This window comes from Nomia melanderi, chromosome 14 (genome assembly GCF_051020985.1).
Source record: "Nomia melanderi isolate GNS246 chromosome 14, iyNomMela1, whole genome shotgun sequence".
NCBI classification, from domain to species: Eukaryota; Metazoa; Arthropoda; class Insecta; order Hymenoptera; family Halictidae; genus Nomia; species Nomia melanderi.
The window spans coordinates 4,727,686-4,748,948 of record NC_135012.1 but is presented as its reverse complement, the minus strand read 5'-3'; the positions used below and the strand labels follow the sequence as shown (position 1 = coordinate 4,748,948).

At 39.6% G+C, this 21,263-nt stretch overlaps 1 protein-coding gene and 1 long non-coding RNA gene across 13 annotated transcripts; one reads left to right on the top strand and one right to left on the bottom strand.

Moving 5' to 3' along the window:
• The first annotated feature begins 37 nt into the window (after window positions 1-37).
• On the top strand, window positions 38-20,404 carry fra (neogenin protein frazzled). 8 transcript variants are annotated; one of them, XM_031976886.2, is made up of 27 exons: window positions 38-391; window positions 8,903-9,068; window positions 9,162-9,301; window positions 9,414-9,581; window positions 9,663-9,785; window positions 9,880-10,042; window positions 10,122-10,249; window positions 10,340-10,499; window positions 10,588-10,700; window positions 11,410-11,581; window positions 11,670-11,817; window positions 11,900-12,028; window positions 12,115-12,321; window positions 12,402-12,693; window positions 12,780-12,938; window positions 13,000-13,205; window positions 13,279-13,431; window positions 13,511-13,673; window positions 13,766-13,960; window positions 14,152-14,190; window positions 14,384-14,516; window positions 14,618-14,850; window positions 15,140-15,244; window positions 15,423-15,634; window positions 15,712-15,928; window positions 16,012-16,148; window positions 16,344-20,404. In XM_031976886.2, the coding sequence occupies exons 1-27, from the start codon at window positions 337-339 to the stop codon at window positions 16,440-16,442; spliced, it is 4,215 nt and encodes a 1,404-aa protein (XP_031832746.1). In that variant the 5' UTR covers window positions 38-336; the 3' UTR covers window positions 16,443-20,404. The 8 variants fall into 8 exon arrangements, with proteins under 8 accessions (XP_031832746.1, XP_031832741.1, XP_031832745.1 ...); XM_031976881.2 differs by having other exon boundaries at window positions 11,173-11,581; XM_031976885.2 differs by having other exon boundaries at window positions 10,585-10,700.
• LOC116427044 (uncharacterized) lies at window positions 1,242-7,025 on the bottom strand. Of its 5 annotated transcripts, none has more exons than XR_004235014.2 (9): window positions 6,471-7,023; window positions 6,269-6,410; window positions 5,606-5,729; window positions 5,368-5,502; window positions 5,163-5,286; window positions 4,864-5,074; window positions 4,669-4,794; window positions 3,818-3,928; window positions 1,242-3,552 (listed from the first exon to the last, which is right to left on the bottom strand). It is a non-coding gene; the product is annotated as an uncharacterized LOC116427044 (long non-coding RNA). The 5 variants fall into 5 exon arrangements; XR_013000106.1 differs by lacking the exon at window positions 5,606-5,729 and adding an exon at window positions 4,161-4,523 and having other exon boundaries at window positions 1,243-3,552; window positions 6,471-7,025; XR_004235013.2 differs by lacking the exon at window positions 5,606-5,729 and having other exon boundaries at window positions 1,247-3,552; window positions 4,669-4,789; window positions 6,471-7,005.
• Window positions 20,405-21,263: the final 859 nt, after the last annotated feature.

Here is a 21,263-nt window from a genome sequence, read left to right as displayed (position 1 = left end):
TCGAACCACCTGTTAATTACAGGACTTCTCGCGGACAGCGCTACAGTCACGACAGCCCACAAAATGGCGTCCCGAGTCAGATTGTCGGACGACTCGAGACAATGCGGAGGTGTATAGCCGTCCTTTAGCCATGTTCTATCGTCTGGTTCGCGACAGTGTAGTGCGAGAATGCGGTTTACGAATGTAAGATTCGAACGATCGTTTGATGGGCAACGGTGAGCCAAAGGAATTGGCATGTGTTCGCACGACAGAACATTGTATGCTGGTGCAGCGATCGCGTGAAGAAATTCCGCTGGGTTTTTGTACGCGTCGGAGTCTGTGACACCCGCTGGCCTAATGGAGCCGCGTACTCTCGCTGTCCCGTTGGCTTTGTTGACATTCGTCGTATCGGGTGAGTTCTACGCATTCTTATTCAACGAACACGTCGCTAAACATCATTTTCATCACGCGAAACACTTGGCGAAGCCGATTCTGTCAAGAAACGTCGTGCTCCCGTCGAAATCAATTTAAATCTCAAGCGACAGTATGCCGTCGTGCGATCGAGACTAGTATCTGCGCAGGACAGCATTGTCACTCGCGGATATATCGTTGAAAACGGCCTCCCGATTACAGAGAAAAACGCGATAGAGCTTCGTTACGTCCTGTTCAGCGTTTTATCGGCGAGCCTTGGTGAAAAAAAATGGGAAACACGGTATTACTACACGGTTACCGTCGTTGGCGCGTTACGTCTGGCCGTAACAGTAGTAGTAGGCAAATATTTACGAGACCGTTCCGCGATTTTCTGTTTGCTAATCTCTTAACGCCGTAGATTACGCCATGGAAAACGTTCCGGAACCTGTGCTCGATAACTCTGAACCGTTCCACGGTGAGAATAACGATTGATCCCTCGATGAAATAACTCGCAGCGGCGATACATCGGGGCACTCGTATGGGATTTCGATAACGATTGATTACTACGAACGCGAGTATAGAGCCTGACGATAAACTTCTTCGATCGTTTATCATCGTAGAATTTTCAATGGAATAACGGCGTTATATTATTTTAGTTTTATATTTAATCCTTGTCACTTCCAGAATATCCTAACACGATTGTTCCAAATAAATTCTCTCAATATCAAAGGGGAAATTCAATTATGAATATTGGATATGCATAAAATAATAAAAAAGATACAGAAAATTAATTCAAACCTATTTTAACGTTGCAATTTTCTTAATATCAAAGGGGAAATTCAATTATGAATGTTGGATAAGCATAAAATAATAAAAAAGACACAGAAAATGAATTCAAACGTATTTTATCGTTGCAATTTTCTTAATATCAAAGGGGAAATTCAATTTTGTATGTTGAGCGAGCATAAAATAATATAAAAATATACAGAAAATTAATTTATACGTATTTTAATGTTACAATTGTTTTCGACGTATCCGTGCTTGGCAGTGAGACTGCTGGTCGAAGTGATAAGGGTTGAAACATATGTTATTGATGTGAAGCTCGACGCACGAAAGTATCCCGCGAGAATTTAGTTGAGAGACACTGCACCCTGGCCGACTATTATTGATGCAGAGGAGGTTATCTCGTGTAAGGGGGATGCTTCGGGGGTGTACCTCTGATTGCAACGATCTGGGTAGTTTCCCTTGGTAATACTGTCGCAATAACGAGGGCAGTATAGTTCCCTTGATAAAAGTAACAACGGATTGGGAGAGGCGGAAAGCAGGGCTAGGAACCATTGTTCTAGTCCTTGGGCCAGTGTACACAAATATAATAGTCTCTGTGTCCGTCAATGGCAGAGGCTCATTACAGGAGTAGCTCGTCAACAATGGGGCACCGTTTTCTGCGGTATAGTCAATGCTCGATATACCCAGAATTCTTTCAATATGAATTCGGATACATTTCAACATAACAAAAACGGTTAACCTTTTGAGTGCTATGGACGCATATATGCGTTTTACAATATTTTTGATCTGACACGTTTGTTCTTAACGTTATTCAATACGGCAAAACCGAGGAATTAAAATTACAACTTAATTACGACTTGTACGAATTAACCCCTATGATTTATTTCTTAACTACGATAAATATAATTACTTTATCGTTGATCATTTATTAGGAAAGGAAACAATTTTGATGTTAATTCTATGTGTAAATTAACTCCAAAGGTTAACGATTGCTAATAGAAATATAATATTTAGTTTATATTAAAAGGAAATATAAATAACACTTAAATTTGCGAAATTCAATTTAAGATTTTCGTCACGAGTCTGACACGATATTCTAGGTGAAGGGGTTAACATAGTTCATCGATCTTCAGATGGCAAGCCAAGCAAAAGAATATTTCGACCACGCGGAACGTTTCGGCTGAGAGTATTCAGCGCCCAAAGGGTTAACAATAGAATTCCTCGTTGAAACGAGAGGAACAGGATTAACTGCTTGATCATGAGTATGTAATTTGGTTTTTGAAAGTGTAAATACGAGGCAGCTACCGAAACCGAGTTATAGAAAACCAGCGACCTCGAATGCAATTCGAGAAGGTGATCATTTCGTTCGTCGAAACGAGAGTACCCCATTAAAGAAGTTGCGCCGCTAGAAGCATTTACGTCAAACACTCGAGCAAAGTATTCCAACAACGCGGCAAGCCTCTCCTTGCGATTTTATCATGATAGAAAATGCATCTACTAAACGTCCAGCGTCATAACTTTAAGGGGGTTCCATACATCTCGAGAGCCAAAGAATTATACGAATGTCTGAGATTTCTTTCCGTTGAAATTAATTTCGCTGGACAAATTTTCGCCAGACTACACCGAGTACGTCGATAGAGGATCTTCCTAGAAATATTCGAGAGAGATTATATTCCTGAGTAACATCAGTTTTCGTAGAAATTTTTCTTGTATTCGGATGCGCATGTATTCTCTTTTCCGTTTGGAGCACTCTCCGTTTAGTAATCGTACCCGGTGGAATGGTGTTTGTAGAAATTAATGATGTTCACGACGATGTTACCGCCTCCGTTGTTCCTCTTATTATCCTTCTTATTTGCTTTTCATTATTACATGTACGCGCGTCTAGTTAGATATAAAGATCCATTTCCGGTGCATCGTGGTGGTAAAGCGTTCAAACAATGAAAGGGGTCTTAAAAGGGTGCCTTCCTCAAATAAACCAGTTAGCTTTGTCTGGGATATGGTACCCACTATTGACGGCACAGCCCACTGCAGGACAATTATGGGCCCAAACAAACGGAACATGATAAATTCAACACTGGCGCGTCAGCTACCGATTCTAGTTCATTGATCTTCCCTCGAAGACTAATTTTGGATCGATTTCGAATCCACGTGAACGCATGTTAATTTAGCCATTAAAACAGTGTCTATTTCGAATATCCTAACGCCAACAAGTCTGGAAGTTTGTAAAGCGGTATTCAACGTATTCACGAGCCTGGTTACATTTCCATCGAAGATCATAAATGTCCAAATGTGTATAGACAGCGGTGTACACTGTAATTTTGTCGTTGTAAAAATGAGCAACGCCTGTAGCTTGTTTCCGCAGAACTTCTGTGGCCTCTAGAACAATTTTCGTTTGTCATCGTTAGAACAGTGTGCGCATAAGGGCCCGTTCGCGGTGTAAATTCGACACGTGAAGATCTACTTTGGCGCTGGTAGCCCAAATACGGTACATGATCGTGCAACACAACCGCGTTTCAATGTGTTCCACGTAAAGTGGTATTTACAAACGCGTGTACTGTGGCGACCGATGTCGTAACAACACCTTAACGGTCAGCGCCCACGTAGCGTATGCGCGTGCATATCGATGTATAGGGTGATTTACCTAAGAACACTCTCCGCATCTCAATGAACGGTCCTCGATTAATTTGGTGTCGACATATCGCCACCCTCCTCTATGCTCGCCTGGTTATCCGAAATTGATCAGAATTCTTTCCTGCGAATCGAATGAAATTAGAAAGGTGCTAGAACGACGACGTTCCCATATAAGAATACATGAGAACGTCTATGGGAAAGGATGCCCTCGCGGGAAACTAGAATAGATAAAATATTGGCAGGCTGCTGATCCACGTAACATCCGTGCATTTAGCGGTGACACGAAACGAGAAGCGCAACGGAAGATCAAATGGAACAAAAGGAACAGATGATTTTACCGATTTATGACTAACCCGCAAAGTAGGGTGGTTGGGGTAAGTTTCAGTCGGCTCTGAGGCTGTTGGTTTTGTAAACCTGGTCGCATTGCTTTTTCTTCTCCTTACAAAGGTATCACGTTCACTCGTGGTTGCATCACGTTGGCAATTCCATTACCGCCGTACCTTGTCGCGCGCGTTATCCTTTCAGGGCAGCGTCGTTTCCCGAATTCTCGGACGTTTCGCGGAACATCGGTGCCGGGAACGGAAGTGGTAACAGTCACGATACCGAAGGAGATAAGAGGAAGACAGATGAGGTCGGGGTTCGCGGGATTCATTTATCGATCGCGAAAGTCAAGCCTAGATTTCCGTCCACCCTGGCCGCTTGTTCTACGTGCCCTCCTGCGACCCCAATTTGTCGTGAACGATTAATTGATTCCATCGCGGACTACGAGGGATCTCGTAATATTCTTCATCCCCCCCGACACCGGTTCATCAGTATTTATGCGACACCCCGTATACTCGTCATGCCACGGTGTATACGTACCTTGCCTTCCTTCACGGTCTGTTCGTCACATGTCGAGTACTTTTACCACGTTTTTCAACATTCTCCCTCCTCCTTCCCTTGCCGGCTTCCACGGGCATGCAAACTCGCCCCGCGAATTAATCTATGCTGCGAAAAAATTCGGACGATTTATTAATGCGAGAAAACGCGTGTCACGTACAGGGTGTACCGAAGTACCTTGCAATACTAGTTGCACGAGGGTGATGTTACGTATAAAATACAGTTGAAAATGAGAGATTTTCCCTGGTGGACGTGGTTTTTGAGAATGTTGGCTTTGCATATTCACCTGGTCGTTGTTTGTTCTTAATTAAGTTTGCCACTTAATGATGAAATAGGATGTTCGGGATAAGTTTGATCGGGTTGGAAATCGTTGAAAATATTCTCCATTCTGTAGAATAAACGAATGCAATGGTTAGGGAAGTATAATGTTTTGTTACACGTTTTCGTGGGTGCATTGTTGAAAAATGTACGGTTACCGATCAAAAGGAGAAAGTACCACTGCTTTCTAAGCATTTTTGCCGAAGTGTAACCGTTCGAGGAGCCCCGAGAAAACACTTCGCATCGCGGAACGATTCCCTGCATCGATCGTGTGAACCTTATCTGCAGGGAATTATCCGATACATTTAGCTCGTCCGAGATAGCGACTTCAAGACTCGTTGTAAGTTTGTACGCGATACTTACATCCTCCTTCCACTGTCTCTCTCTTTCTCTCTCTCTCTCTCCCCCCTCTCTCTTCAGCTCCCGTTATGCTACTAAACAAGACGTATAAACTGATGTCTGACAAACACCCTGTCTATAGGGTGTCGAATAGTTTTGCTGAAAGCAAAAAAAAATTCATTAGGAATTCTCCATCGTAGCACGTGGATGTAATAATTGCAAAGACAAATGATTATTTTCTACTGGTCTTCAAACAATGTACCACCATCTTGATTGTACCAGCATCAGCAAACTTTCAAAATATATTGCTTCCTTTTTCCCAAGTTCCAGACGAAGAATACCATTTGCTGATCATGCAACCCTTATCACTTTAACCAACAGTATCACTGCCAAGCACGGATACATTGTAAACAATTGCAACATTAACACTAGAACTACCGATCACTTAAACTAATTTTTACAAACTTCTGCTTAACAACCTCTAAATCAAATTATTATGATTTCAATTGACTTGTATTTCAGCTTTTCTATTACCAAATTAGTTTTATTAATCATCTTTCGCGGAAAATATCGGTACGTTTTCAATCATTGTAAAAGAAGAAATCAGGAATAAGTCATTTTGACCGGTAGTCTAGTGTTATAATACGTACGACTTAATTTCCTATATTTTTTAACACGTTGAATGCTACGAGGGTCACCGGTAACCCCAACCAAAGCGAATCACATAATTCACTCAGTTAAACGATGCTCATTTGAAAACATTTCTAAATAATGCTACCTAACGCGGTGACATTCAACTAAACGAACGCGCAATGACGATAATGCAATTCAATCAGAAGATTCAATATTTAATTTCTTCCATTTCACGTATTTTGCTCTATGAGATCGTACGGCATTCAATGTGTTAATATTATTTTATGCTTACCCAACATTCATAATTGAATTTCCTCGTTGAAACGAGCAAAATTCATTTGTAGCGACTGGCGATCACTCTCCGAGTGATAAGGGTTAATTGAATAGTATCGTTGCGGTTGCACGAAAAAAAAGGGAACAGATCACAGGACGTCCTGTAACAAAGTAAGGTACAGTGGTTGTTCTCGAGACAGATTTACCTCGCGCGTACACACCGCAATGGTTCTCCTCTTGATCTATTTCGGTATGCCGTGCGGTAGGTTGTCGCCCGCACTCATAAATCAAATAGTCAGACGGCGAACGGTTTATTTTCCTTGAGAATGCAGCGTCGTGGCGCTATCGGGCGCCAAATTTCGCACGTTCCCTTTTCCTCCTTTTTTTTCTCTCCTCTCCTCTCCTCTACATTCGTTTATCGGCGCGCTCGAGCCCGATGCCTGTTGAACGGACCCGTCAAGCGAAGCGGAACTAATCTCTAACGATTTTTCAAGGAGCGGGGGGGAATTCGAGAATCGAAAGAACGAAACGGATCGATACATGTTCTCTCTTTCTTTTCGTCCGATCGAGCGAACGTAGCCGCAATTCGGCGGCGGTAAAAATTCGAAACGTGATATCGGGGAAACTAGAAACTCGCAGACCGAAAGAAATAACGTTCCGCGTAGAGAATTAATTCTCTATGTCGATCGTTGAAGACGTGTTCGCGCTCCTTCGCGAAGGTTGCACGGAAAGGTGACAGACCACCGTGAGCGTGAAACTGTAACCCAATAACCGTGGACAGTGTCTCTCAATTTTCTCGAAGCGTCGATCGAATTAGTCGACTTCGACGTTGACTGACGTCGATTATCGATTCGTCCTCTCTGCCCGGCAACACCGAAAAGGCGTCATTTTGTAATTATCAATACCATTACGTGTCTATTCGTGAATTGTATTTGATATTTTACCGGTTAAACATTTTCCATGAATTCTCCTTCGCTAAAGTTAGTTTCATCGACAGCTTTTGCATTTTCCGTGCGTCGATCGAATTAGTCAACTTCGACGTTGACGGACGTCGATTATCGATTCGTCCTCTTTGCCCGGCAACATCGAAAAGACGTCATTTTGTAATTATCAATACCATTACGTGTCTATTCGTGAATTGTATTTGATATTTTACTGGTTAAACATTTTCCATGAATTTTCCTTCTCCGCTGAGGTTAGTTTCAATCGACATCTTTCGCATTTTCCGTACGTCGAGAGACTTGGTACGTTTCACAGCGGGTTTCGCGGAAAGTAGGGTTCCAATACGAGGCCTCGCCACCGGAAGATTGTTAGTCCGCGAAAATATTCATAATTGTCCTGCGTATAATGCGTATCTCTTTCATAAAGAGTCTTAAGAATCCCGCGAGAAAGAATTTAACGAGCCGCATGGAATTTCTTCAGCTCGGTCGATCTTACTGTTGTATGAATGCGAAATGTTTTATCGTGGAAATAACGAAGCTTTATTTCAAGCCGGGTACGTTGAAAAAAATGGAGGGAAAATTTACGGTTTACCGTTTCCGAATAAAAGCGTCTTCGACAACGAGACGGATACAAAGTTCTTTCCCTTATCGAGGAAACGGGATTCTTTGTCTTTCGCCTAGTGTTCTGTTTACAGCTTTCTCCTTTTGGCGTTAATCGAAAAATTAAAAAATTGAAGATTTTTGTTGTCGAACTTCATCGCTGGTCGCACTATGGCAGCGTATCGATTCGCATGGAATTGAACTTTTTCCGTTGGAAATTAATTTGGAGACTTACCAATGTCCTATACGAAGAATTTTGTTCTTGTCTTTTTGTTTATTAATTATAATCTGTCGAGTGATACATTTTAAAACAATCAAATATATGCAATGTGACAATCGACGCTTAAAGACGTCATTGGTAATTTTTGAACAAAAACGTCTCGACGTGCCTGGTGCCTCTTTACAGCGCAAGAGGTTAAAGGAAAGAGCTTAGGTTCGCTAGAAATCAGTCGGATCGCGTCCCATAAAATTGTTCCGGCGAGATTCTCTTATTCCTTTGTTCTCGCGAAGGGCTATTCAGAAAACGACGCTGAATCGTTCTGCGTCGTGGTTGTGTACGTCGTATCGGACGATCGCAAAGCCCCAAGAAAGAAAGAAAAGAATGGAAGGAAAAGAGAATTTAGGCACACGGCTCGGATGTCTCGGCAAAGGGCTAAAGGGTGCTTCTGTAGGGTTGCCGACCCTTTATCCCCCTCCCTCTTTTCTTGCACACCGCCACGCTCATCCCACGACTTCCTTAGGTAAACCCCCACAAGTTTTCAACAACTACCATCGTGATATTTATGTAGGTGTCTACGCACGTGTTTAGTAACTTACCAGAGATGCAATTGAAATTTGATAGTTCAACCGCCCCTATCGGGTTTACCCCGATGATGGCCAGCTAGATAGACGTCTGCTAGGATACCCTCCTTTGTTGAACGCTTCTTCTTGTAATAAAAAAATAGAAGATCGTATTTTTTGTCTATGCTGAGTTGCACCTGGGCCACTGAGCTTGTAAGGTGTCTGATAGCTAATTTTGTGTATAAATGTTTTGAGAGGTGTATGTTTATAAATTTATGAGAATAACATTTGTTTCATTATGGAAAAGTACAGGTTGATTTTTCTCTTGACAGTCAGCGCAGGTGGTTTATATTTTGTTATCGAACCACAAGATGCAGTGGTCGAGCAGGGAGGTCCAGCTAGATTGGATTGTGAAGCGAAGAGTGGTTATGGAGAACCAACCATACAATGGCGAACAGACGATGGCCAGCCAATTAATTTTATTGGGGACAGTTTTCGGTAAGAGTACTTGGCATTCACATCATATTTTGTTCAGCTTATCACTGTTGCAACATCCTCCTTCCATGTACATGTTTTTGTTTTGAATTATAGATCTCAGCTAGCAAATGGGTCCTTGTATATAAATAGTGTTTATGGCAGTAATTCAGAATTGACTGGAAGCTATCAGTGTCTAGCTTCTGTAGATAATGTTGGGGCTATTGTCTCTCGGACAGCTACAATTAAACTTGCAAGTTAGTATCTAGGATTAGTGTATAGTATTCTGTATAATTACAATGTATTCTACGATTAAATACGTAGCCGATATATGAAAATCAGAAGTATATAAAAAGTTTCATTTTAAAGGTCTGCCAGGATTTGAAAAGGAACCTCAAGACACAATGGTTTATCCAGGGCAAATTGCATATTTAAGTTGCACACTTCCTACATCTTCTAGTTCATTGAGTATACAATGGTTAAAAGATGAACATCCACTTGTACTCGATGATAGCCGAATGACAGTGTTACCATCAGGTACATTTCTATGCTAACACTAGTGAAAATGTAATTGTTTCCAATTCAGAAATACAATTGTTTTTTTTCCATGTTGAATAGGTGCATTAGAAATTGATGATGTTAACATGCAAGATATTGGATCATACAGGTGTAATGCAAGTAGTTACGGACAATATAGACTGAGTAATAAAGCACAATTAGGATTATTGACAAGTGATATCGGTTAGTATAATTTTCGAATGTGAGATACAAATCGTTCGAGACTCACTGCTTCTTAGAAAAAGATAATATCAATCTTTTTACTTCCATATTATAGATCAAGAAAGTACACCGCCAGTCTTCATAGCTAAACCGATTAGACAAGTGGTCATTGAAGGATCAACAGTCACCTTAGAGTGTGCTGCCAATGGCTACCCAAAACCAACTATACTTTGGCTAAAAGATGGTGCAGCCATTGACTTAGCATCTTTGGATTCTAGGTGTGCATAATAAGTACAAAAAAGTTGTATGCAGCTGGTAATAAATGTTTCTGCTAATAGCTCAAATTTTATTGTTCAGATACCGTAAAGTTGCTGCATCCAGTCTTGTAATTAGTAATGCTCAAGAAAAAGATGACGGTTCGTACCAATGTCGCGCAGAAAATGCGGTCGATACTTTGGATGCAGTTGCTGACTTAATTGTCCAAGGTATATTTATTATCGATATTGCTTGTACAGATAATTTTCAGTTTGTTTTCTCTGAATTTAACCTGATGATATATTTCTTCTATTCATCAGTGCCACCTAGGTTTATAAAAAAACCAGAAGATAAAGTGGCTAGTGAAAGTCACGACTTAGAATTCGAATGTGAAATCTATGGAAAACCAGAGCCAAAAATTTCATGGCTTAAAAATGGAGAACGTATTACGTTTAATGCATATTGGCAAATCATTAATGGGTAAATCTTTAGTACGAATTAAAGACAAGAGCAAATATCTTGATTTATTTCATGAGATACGTATCTTTTATGTGTTTCCTTCTAGCAGCTACCTTCGAATTAACGGTCTACTGGCTATAGATGCTGGAATTTTTCAATGCATCGGAACAAATTCTGCGGGAAGCGTACAAGCTGCAGCGCGCCTAACAATTAGTCAACCTAGTGAGTACACATCTCACAGTGTATGAAACTTCGCTTGCGGACAATTTTAAAAATTATTTTCTGTACATATTTCTCGATCTATCTATTGTTTTATTCATTCATTCATTCATTCTTTTAACATACTCAGAGTAAGTCACGCGATATTCTGTACCTGAATATCCGCGGCGGATTTGACAAAGTAGAATAATGCATGAGAGATTAATCACAGCTACAATGCATGGGAGACTAGTTACGGCACTAGAAGTGCATATAAACGGTATTCGTCTTGAAGTGGAAAAAAAAGATTACGCGCAAGGTTCATCTTCAATGTCAAATTGTTTAAGATTATTCAGGTATCTCTTTCCCCGTGACTCACTCGAAATTATTCTGTACTTTTGTTTCCGTTTCAAGTTTTAATTTCATCTTTATTTCTTTTTTTTCCATTCGTGTGCCCTCCTCGTTAACTGTGTTGCATGCTAACCACTATACCCAGGGAAAGTAAACTCCCACAAAGCAACCACTCCGAAAACAATCCCCAAGAAGAAGTTACTGCTGCATCGTCAATTGTACAATAAAACGTGGCAACATCCGAGCACCCTTTTAGGGCACACGATGTCTGCGTTCACGCCCAATCCTTCGCTTTCCATTAGCCCCTCCGATGATCCAGCAGATCTTCCTGGGTCTGTTAAATTTCCTAACTCCCTTTACGACCCGCAACCCCATTTTGTAGACGACACAGACAGCCTGGAGTCGATAGAAGGAAGCGTTCCCTCAGCACCAAGAAATTTGAGTCTCGTCATTGTCACCACCAGATTTGTCACCTTGAGATGGCAGGAACCAGAAAACACGAACGGGGATAGCGTGCATTATAAGATTTATTACAAACAAGAAGGTGGTCAAAGGTGATGGCTCGTCCATTAACACGTACAAATGAGAAATTAAGCCCATTTGTTAGTTTACATTTCATACAATTTTGATAATATCTTGCAGAGAAAGGGTTATAAGTACGCATCAAAAATTAGAAGCCATGATACCGGGCTTACAACCAAGTATGACGTATCAATTTCGGGTGGTAGCCTTAAATGCGAGAGGTCCTGGAATGTCTAGCGAAGTATTACAAGTCACTACACACACAGAGGTTTGTTCAGAGTTTCAGAAAATATTGTCAAATGCTTCAGTGATTCGGGTAACTATTTTTCACGATTAATCTTTTGTAATAGGCTAATGTTCCTGGGCCTCCATTGAATTTAGAAGGTCAGGCTACAAGCAGCGTGAGCATTACATTGTCTTGGGAGAAACCGCAAGTTGTTAACGGCAGAATTTCTAAATACTTAATTACATTTGTTGAGGTATATAAGGGTTTTTTTTTAATGAAAGCGATCACTGATCACGATGTGTTGCTTCAGAAATGAGCGTTCATTATTTAATGTTGAAGGGTGACAATGAGGAAATCGTTCGTGAAACCACTAGTACCATGCACGAATTGGTAGACCTCGTGCCTTATACAGAATACAGTATTAGAGTCCAAGCCGTGAACGAGAACGGCCCTGGCGCGTTTAGTAGAGATATCATAGTGAGGACTTATAGTGCACAGCCTACTCAACCACCACACAATGTTACAGTAGAACCAACTAGTTCTACAGTACGTATTGTACTTAGGATTCCCTGTAAAATTAAGGTGACATTGTACCGAGTCTTCATACATTTTCATATCTCCCGCAGAATATTATAATAAGATGGGAGCCTCCATTGGAGGGACAAAATGGAATTATCACTGGCTACAAGATCCGTTATCGTCGGCACGATCGAGGCGCACAGGCAGTGACAATAACTACTGAAGGAAATCAACGCTCAAGAGTGCTCACGGGACTTGAGAAACATGTAGTCTATCAAGTTCGTATATGTGCCTTAAATGTAAACGGTACTGGACCTTGGACGGAATGGATACAGATCAAGACATACGAAACTGAGTCAGATGAAAAGAGAGTGCCAAATACACCAAGCAATTTGAGAAGTTAGTTAACTTTTTCTTACATTGGAATAAATGGTAAATGTAAAGGATTTTGTACCAATTTTTAACTTTTTCTTGTATACTAATAGCGAAGGTGAAGTCGGATTCTATACAAGTGTTCTGGAACTCGCCAAAGGATCAGAGTATCAAGGTAAAGGGATACAAGCTTGGATGGGGTAAGGGAGTCCCTGATGTCGAAGTAAGGCTTCTTGATGGGAAGGAACGTTCTTTCACCATAGATCAATTAGGTGAGTTTTTTAATCGGAACTAAGGAAATATTAAATTCAACTTTTCTATATATTTTTATAGAACCAATGACAGAATATGTTATAAGCTTAAGAGCAACAAACGATGCTGGCGATGGTCAGCCAGCCTATGCAAACGTTAGAACAACCGAACGTTCTGTGGCTGAATCCTCTGCGCCTTGGATACCGCCAGTCGGTCTTAAAGCCGCTGTTTTATCAGATACTACTGTAGTATTGTATTGGACTGATACAACTTTACCAAAAACTCAAGTATGTTGAGAGAATTGTTTCCCAATTTTACTATAAAAGGATTGCTCATTAAGTCGATTTATTAATGTTACAGTTCGTAACGGATAATCGTTACTATGTAGTGCGTTATACGCATCACCATAGCAGTAGCCCCCGTTACAAATATCATAATGCTACTGATCTCAATTGCATGATACACGACTTGAAACCGAACACTGTGTATGAATTTACCGTCAAGCTGGTTAAGGTATTTGTAATGCATTTAAACCGATTTTTGTTTAAATTTTACAAGGTTTGAATATTATATATTTTTAATATTTCTCCAGGGAAAACGAGAATCGCCATGGAGTATGGTCGTTACGAATCAAACGCAAGAAGCTGCGCCAAGTTCTGCGCCAAGGGATTTGATAATACAAACTATCGAAGACCGTCCAACTTCTGTCTTGTTACGTTGGCAACCCCCTAAACAGCCTAATGGACCAATTACAGGTAATAATTTTTAGATTAATGAAAATATCACGATTAAAGATTAAGATTAATTTATTATCACGTTCAACGATTATATAAACTTTTACGTTTAGGATATATTATATTTTATTCTACCGATAACACAAAGTGGGATCGTGACTGGTTAATCGAAGCAGTTATCGGTGACAAGACTGAGTTTATTGTGAAAGGCCTTAAACCAAATACAACTTATTACTTTAAGATTCAAGCACGCAACTCGAAGGGATATGGACCGTTTTCCACTACTGTTTCATTCAAAACACCTCAGAGTGAGTACCTTCGTGTATAAAGTACACGTTATGCACGCATTCATCAATTTGTTGATCTCTACAGAGTTTGTTATGCATTGCATACAGTATTATTATCTACAGCAATTATCATTTTCGTTTGTTTCTTCATATTGTATGTACAGTACATTGGTGTGTTAATTATTCTGTTCAATTTTTTATTTCTATGCTAGGCAATGGCATGGATGTCTATGGTGAATTGCATGGTCGAGGTAAGATATTCTCTTCTAGGTTATTGTTTATTAGAACCGCACGTAATTTAAATAGTAGTGAATGTGGAAGTAATGCAAACGTTGAAATTTAGATAAATATTACATATCTGTAGCACATATAAATTATTCTGTTATTACATTCCGCTTTATAAAGATGCCGCTGCTAGCATTAAGGAATTTATTTAATTTACAGATGGTCGGGGACTGTCGAATATATTGATCTATATCATTGTCGGCTGTTCTATCGTCCTTATTCCTGGTGTGGCAGTTGTAGTGGTAGTAATGTGTTGTAAACGCAATCCGGATACGCCTGACCGGAAGAAGGGGTACGTATTGTTATATGTATTCTATTGTTAAATCATTCCATGAGAATAAATCCATTCCATGAGATGTTCTTATTAAAAAAAATCCAATTTAAATTGTGTAGATATATGAAAGATACAAATCAAAAGACCAATATCAAACCACCAGACTTGTGGATTCACCATGATCAGATGGAACTAAAAGCTCTTGAGAAATCATCGATAAATGGAGAAGCATCTACCAGTGGCGTAGCTAGTAATACGTTACCCAGGCCGAGTAATCAGGAGTATAATCAGGAGAATGTACACGGGAATTCTAGTTCATTGGACAAACGTACTTACGTGCCAAGTTACATGAGTAAGTTCGAACGAAAATAAATTACATGTCAAAGTATTTTATCATATCAAACACACCTGCACAAAAACTGTTTTTGCGTAATCCAATTCAGGCGATCGTTTTCTTTTTATAACCACGTACAAAAAAGAACGACTACAATTTACTTCTAACATCCAGTACACGGTTTTTGATAATTTTCTACTGTTTATTGATGACCTTGGTTACTTCGTTCTCATCTTGAAAGAACATTATATTTTGTTCGCTGTTTTCCTGATTTCTGTTCGGTTTTTGTTCATTCACTCGATATTAGGTAACACTGACGAGAAGTGCTCGACCCTGAGTAGGCAGCATAGTCGAGGAAGCCACAAACCTAAACTCATTACACTGCCTGTTGACAGTGCGTCCTTACACCAACGTAAGTTAATGTTAAATAATGTGACACAAAATTACAGTGAATGTTAAACGCATCCTTAACCGCAATCCTGCACCTATAGTAGTGAAATCGTAAAACTATGTAATATATATATATACACATTAAGACCGATCCAGTTAATGTTTTTAAGCTATGTAATAAAGATATCGACCTGTTACAGCTATAGCGACTGCTACGCCAATCGTGAATACGAGTATGTCGCAGCCAACGATTCATACTTCCTGTAGCGATACACCATCCGTTAGGCAGAACTACCCCCGAACGGTGGCGCAGTACAGCTTAAGTCGAGCGCATATTACATTAGAACCGACTCCAGAATCGAGTCCGGATTCTTGCAATATTTCAAGCTCATACGAGCCGTTGCAAAGCCAGGTGTGTCTCTCACACGATGACAGACATTAAACTTTAAATGAAAAATTCAGTTGTGTATAAATAATATTGATTCACAGCCACCATCGTATGGAACAAGCGTACAGTCATACAGTGGAAGCACACAGTACGCTTCCGGGCATTATGGTAACAGCAGTCAACCGTCGAGTAGCAGTGCAGGAACCGACGGTAGTGGCAGCAGTAAAAGGATGCAAGGGCATCCTTTAAAGAGCTTTAGTGTCCCGGCGCCTCCGCCTCAATCTGCACCTTCCACGCCAGCGCAACAGAAACATGGTGGTTAGCTTCATTCATTTATAAACGCTTGCATTTTATGATTTATTGTTATTCTTATATCTCCCTGTTGTCAATGTTTGATACAGTTTCTCAAGTAACTGTAAGACCCACGATGTCTGGCAGTCCCTACAAGAAACCACAAAGTACTACACAGTTGGCGAAGAATCGGTTAGCCTCAGTGTCAAATCCAGTACACACTTCGGAAGAAGTGGAGCGGTTAAAGGTAACGAATCTTTTCATTGAAATCTATGCTTGACAATATAAAACGGGGAGAATAGTATTTTTTGTCCCTTGTTATGAAAAACGTCGATAAACGGCTTCATGTAGTTGATTAGTTATCGTTGTTTTAGCTGTCTTTATCTTTATCAGTCCATTCTAGCAGATAAGAATGGCCTGTTAACTTTTCCACTTTTTGTAGCCTTCGTACAGTACAGAGGAACTTAATCAGGAAATGGCGAACTTAGAGGGTCTTATGAAAGATCTGAATGCCATAACAGCGTCCGAGTTTGAGTGCTAGAAGAGGTTCCTAGACCTTGTGCCATCTCAATTCAATAGACTGTAAATCATACATTCTCAATGTTAGTACCTGAGAGATATAGGTGTGTGACGAATCACGTTACACGATAAAAAAGAAAAAAACAAAAAGAAACTTTTCGCGGGGATCATGTTTCGGCACACGGAAATGCAACGTAATTGGCAATGGATACGATACGATCAGGGGGCCGATGAACGGCGTCAGTATCGAACGGTTTTCAAACGGTTCGCCTGAAAATTGTCGTCAACCCAGTGTGATTGGACTGGAACAAGAGTGTTTCCTAGTCAATTTGCTTTCTCTTCCGGTACTAACGTTGTTTTTCTACGGCGAAACGCAGAATATACTTGCCAATGTAACTTGACACTGCCACATTCTTGTAGCGGACTTGTAATTTACAAGACTGTGAGTGAGTACGGTTTTGAAGTGAATCAACGCAAGAATAGGACGTTTTATTACGAACGTTTGATGGTGTATGTTCTTTTTTGCGCGCGAGTGCATGACACTTGAGGTGAGAAGACGTTGATAAGTTTGTACCTTATCTGGGATTACTGACAGTACGCGGGATAGATCTACGGTCTACCAGTGTATTTTTATTTACGTTTCTAATATTAAGAATTTGGTATTCTTAACATTGAATTTTATAGAAAGAATTCAAGCTTGACTTATTGGGAAAGAACGGAAACGGTGTACAACACATTTGAGGAGTGACAGAGATCTATCTTGCGTATCGTCTGTGCTGAAATCCTTTCTTGCGATTAGAGTACGTTACATTAATGACTTGATGGATTTCTAACGAAGGGAAACGGTTTTAACGTTTCCCGATTCTTACACGGTGTAAAAGTGATCGATAATTGTACCGGATTGTCTTTTACATGCTTCAGTGAAACGGACGATCTTGCCTAAGTGAAAAGAAGAAAACGAATTCGTACTATATATCCGGGAAAGCTCACGTGCTCTTTGCCATGGTTTTGTAATTTATACTCATAAGAGTACATTTTCTATATCGATAGTATCGACTGCCATACTTACGCTTAGGGTGGCGGGAACATGTGAGCCTCTTCAGCGAACAATTCATGGTTCAGTGTGCGAGACGAAAACTAGAAATATTATTTCTATTTATTTTTTTATTCGTCGGGATCATTTTAACGGCAATTCTGGTGTAATACGGTTTTCCACGTTACAGTACTTTCAGGCTAGTTTAATTTAGTATTGATCGAAGGGAAAACGAATTGTTAACACGTTGACTGGTTTCTTTCGCCAATATACGCGTACTATGTTAATTTCTGATATTGTCTGAAGTATTGATCCTCAGGGTATTATGTAATGCAGATTCGATTAAGGTTCACTATTTATTTTTCATTCAAGACAGAGGTATGGCTTTTTCAGAATTCTTTTCTGAATATAAATCCGAATAGTTAACGTGTTTATTGAGTACTATCGGTGACGACCAGCCATTTGAAAATTTCTTTGGAAAAAAAAGAAAAAAAATAACAGTTGCCTGCGTATTTCATTTAACAGGCCAGAGTATTTTCCACGCTGAACCTTCTGTAACGGCCTTAAAACAAAACGTTCGCATTCAGTTGCCCTGTATTCTGTGACTGCGGCAGCTCGCTAAAGGAATTTCGTGCTCGCGGTTCCGACTGAGACACTGTAGTATTACGATCTCATCGAGAAACTTTATTTTAGAATTAACGAGAAAAGAAGAAACTGACAGCGAACATCGAGTAATGGGTATTAACGGTAGGCTTACAGCATTCTCATGACAAAAGATCGTCGTGGACGAACGCGACAGTGAAAAAAAAAGAAAAGAAAAGAAAAGAATCTGTTTCTTCGTGTCAATGTGTTTTACCGTTTTCGGTGGTTAATTTCTCTTAAAGTAACCGATTACGTTTCAAACGTCCAGAGTTAAGAGTACGGTCTAATTGAATAGTATAAATTAAATTCGGCAGTCGTGTTTGCTAACTATTTTTTAAACAGATGTTTACAGAAAAGAAATGAGAAAAAAAAGAATCGTTGTTTATAAGAGGTCTTGTACGCGTGCGTATTTGTAATGCGTTGTTTTATTTTCGTGAAGCGATAACTGTCAGCGAGAGATGTAAGTATGATTGTACCGTCCGCGATTTCATTTGCAACACTTAAATCGCTAAACGGTCCGCAAAGTTTTCTACCGTCGTTCGATCGTGCCGGTCGACACACGCGTATTTACAATGACGAATATTTACCGACAGTTTTTTACCATATCCGTCGAGATATATACATATAGCGATAATACTTCCTTCCATTTACTAGGAATTTGCTACGTATATAACTTTTGTACACGTTTTACTGCGATCGGGCGGTTCTTTAGTATTAAAACGGGAAAACGGAGACGGACAGCAGCGATAAGGCAGGATCATGCGACGATCCCGTGGGAATTGTGACGCGATCGAATATCGGCGTACGCCGTATCTGTAGTATTCCATACTGTACCATCTTTTTAAGCACCTTCGTATTTTTCCTAACATTTGAGTAATCGCAGGGGGCCCTAACGCCCCCCTGGTTTGTACAAAAAGAAAGAAAGCTCTCCTGTTAGGCGACAGGCGAGGAAGCATCAACGAGGGTTTTCCGTTGCGGCAGAAATTTAATATGGATACACAGTACAAAGCAATATGTGATACTCCTGCTTTAAGAATCGTCGGGTCGCGATTGACCAGAGTATTGCATATTACTCGAATATTTGCTGCCGTACGGCAAAACGCCACCCAGTTCACGGCGAACACGTTCTTTTCCCGTCGGCTTAGCTCGGTTAGGGTAACGCTCGTATATTTAACACGTAGTCGTACATACAAATTTCATTCATTCCCTCGATTACATTTGTCATTGTGTTTCTTTCTATTTTCGAACGGACGAATTCACGAACGATTGTACAGAGGCGATTCTAACGAGGACACCCCACGAACATCGGGCATCTTGGTTGGTTGAAGTTCTTTTTTTCCCTATCGTTAGGACAATTTGATACATTCTCTGTAGGGGATTCGTTAACCCTCTGTAGGCTCGTTTTACTTTGAAGTCACATACCAATGTATTGGCATCCTGTTGATTTATTTCATTTTGCATAGCAAAGTGAAGTAAAATGAAGTAATTAATTCAACTTTTGTACAGGCGTGAAAGTTCAACGTTATTGTAATTTCTAAATTACAATGTATATTCGTTTGGATACAATTATTAAAACTATTGAATGTTCGTTTGTATTTACAGGTTGATATTTCTTAATTTTATATTATACGCATTTGTTTTATACCTACGAAAAAGAATTTGGCCTTGCAGAGGGTTAACCAGAGAAATGCTTTATTTACCGGAGTCTGTGTTGCAGTATGTTTTGCAGATTTATATGTACGTTGTGTCAGCGGTTAGATAAATTATTGTATATCGGTACACGTAGAGGGGTGTATTCAAAATTAAGTGAAGTAACTTGTAGGATAGCGCGTCGTATGCGTTTAATATATTATAGTGTATGAAATTTGTAATGAAAGTCTTGTACAGGATCGATGGCCGATGTTGGTAAGGTTTCTTTGCGAGTACTCTTGAATATTTTTTTATTCTTTTCGAGATCCGAAGTATTTTGTAAAGATTTTACGATTTCGCAGTAGATACGGAAACATAGGGACGTTTCGAGCTATACCGATTAACGAAAAAAAAATAATAATAATAAAACAGCTTGTACATTAAGCATACATACATATATAAATATATATATGTAATATATACATAAAGTTTGTAATTATAGAGTCGTTCGAGGAACGGCCAGCTCTTTGTAAGTAAAGGAAATGGGCCTACGATGCGGCCTGCGAAAAATATTTTACCACAAAAGTATGGTAGGATAGTTATATCCTTATCTATATGATTATTATTTATTGATTTTTATGTATGCTGGGAATATTGAGGATAAAATGAATGTTGCGAGATGCTAGAGGCTGGTTGCTTTTAATCATTTCCATTTACGACATGTATTGTAGTCATTAGTCGCTATCATTGTTATCATCGTCATTCTCATACCATTTTCCTCATTGTCATACAATTCATTCTCATTGATCAACGATTAAATGGATTTGCTACGGTTAAATATCGAAATCCGACGATAATCAAGACTAAAGTGAAAAGAATACAGGCCACTGATGTATATAAATGAAACACCGCCACTTTATAGAATAATTAAGTATTTATATACATTATATATATACATACATACACAGCCATTATAAAATATAATTATTATATTTGTACGATACGTATAAGGCAGCCATCTCCAATGAAACATTCATAACAAGTGTGTGATAATATTTGTAAACCTTGATATCCAATAAACAATCTTATGTTCTTTACAAATTATAGATTGAATTGCTGTTGTTTTAATAGCGATTCACTGCCGGAGAAACTGCAACATCGTTTGAATTTCGCGTTTCTCCGGTTCCATAGTTCTGGTTTTCAACGGAGATCAAAGATGGCACCACTCTTCAGCTTTTTGACATCTAATTAGGTATTCTATGATAAAATAGTTGGTAACACGCTTTGCAGTGAAGCTTTCTGTGTTGAAATGTCCGATGAAAAATGCAGTATTTGCAAAATATTTGTTTAATTGAAAATTAAGACTATTAGTTACTTTCTTGTGATACTCGGCTGTACAAGTGCAAAGCTTCTTCTTCATATTTGGAATTCCAAGTTCGTGAATCGCGAATTTAGTTCCTGGACTAGTAAAGTATAAAATTTTGTTAATAATATTGACGACTTTGGGTCACATTTATTGGGTTACAGAGAAATATTAGA

Bases quoted from the DNA above. Each gene is read 5' to 3' on its own strand.
- fra (XM_031976879.2), top strand. From the start codon at position 337: ATGGAGCCGCGTACTCTCGCTGTCCCGTTGGCTTTGTTGACATTCGTC. The intron at 10,500-10,584 runs GTAAATCTTTAG...GTTTCCTTCTAG, and splicing joins TATTGGCAAATCATTAATGG to CAGCTACCTTCGAATTAACG. The intron at 15,929-16,011 runs GTTAGCTTCATT...TGTTTGATACAG, and splicing joins AGCGCAACAGAAACATGGTG to TTTCTCAAGTAACTGTAAGA.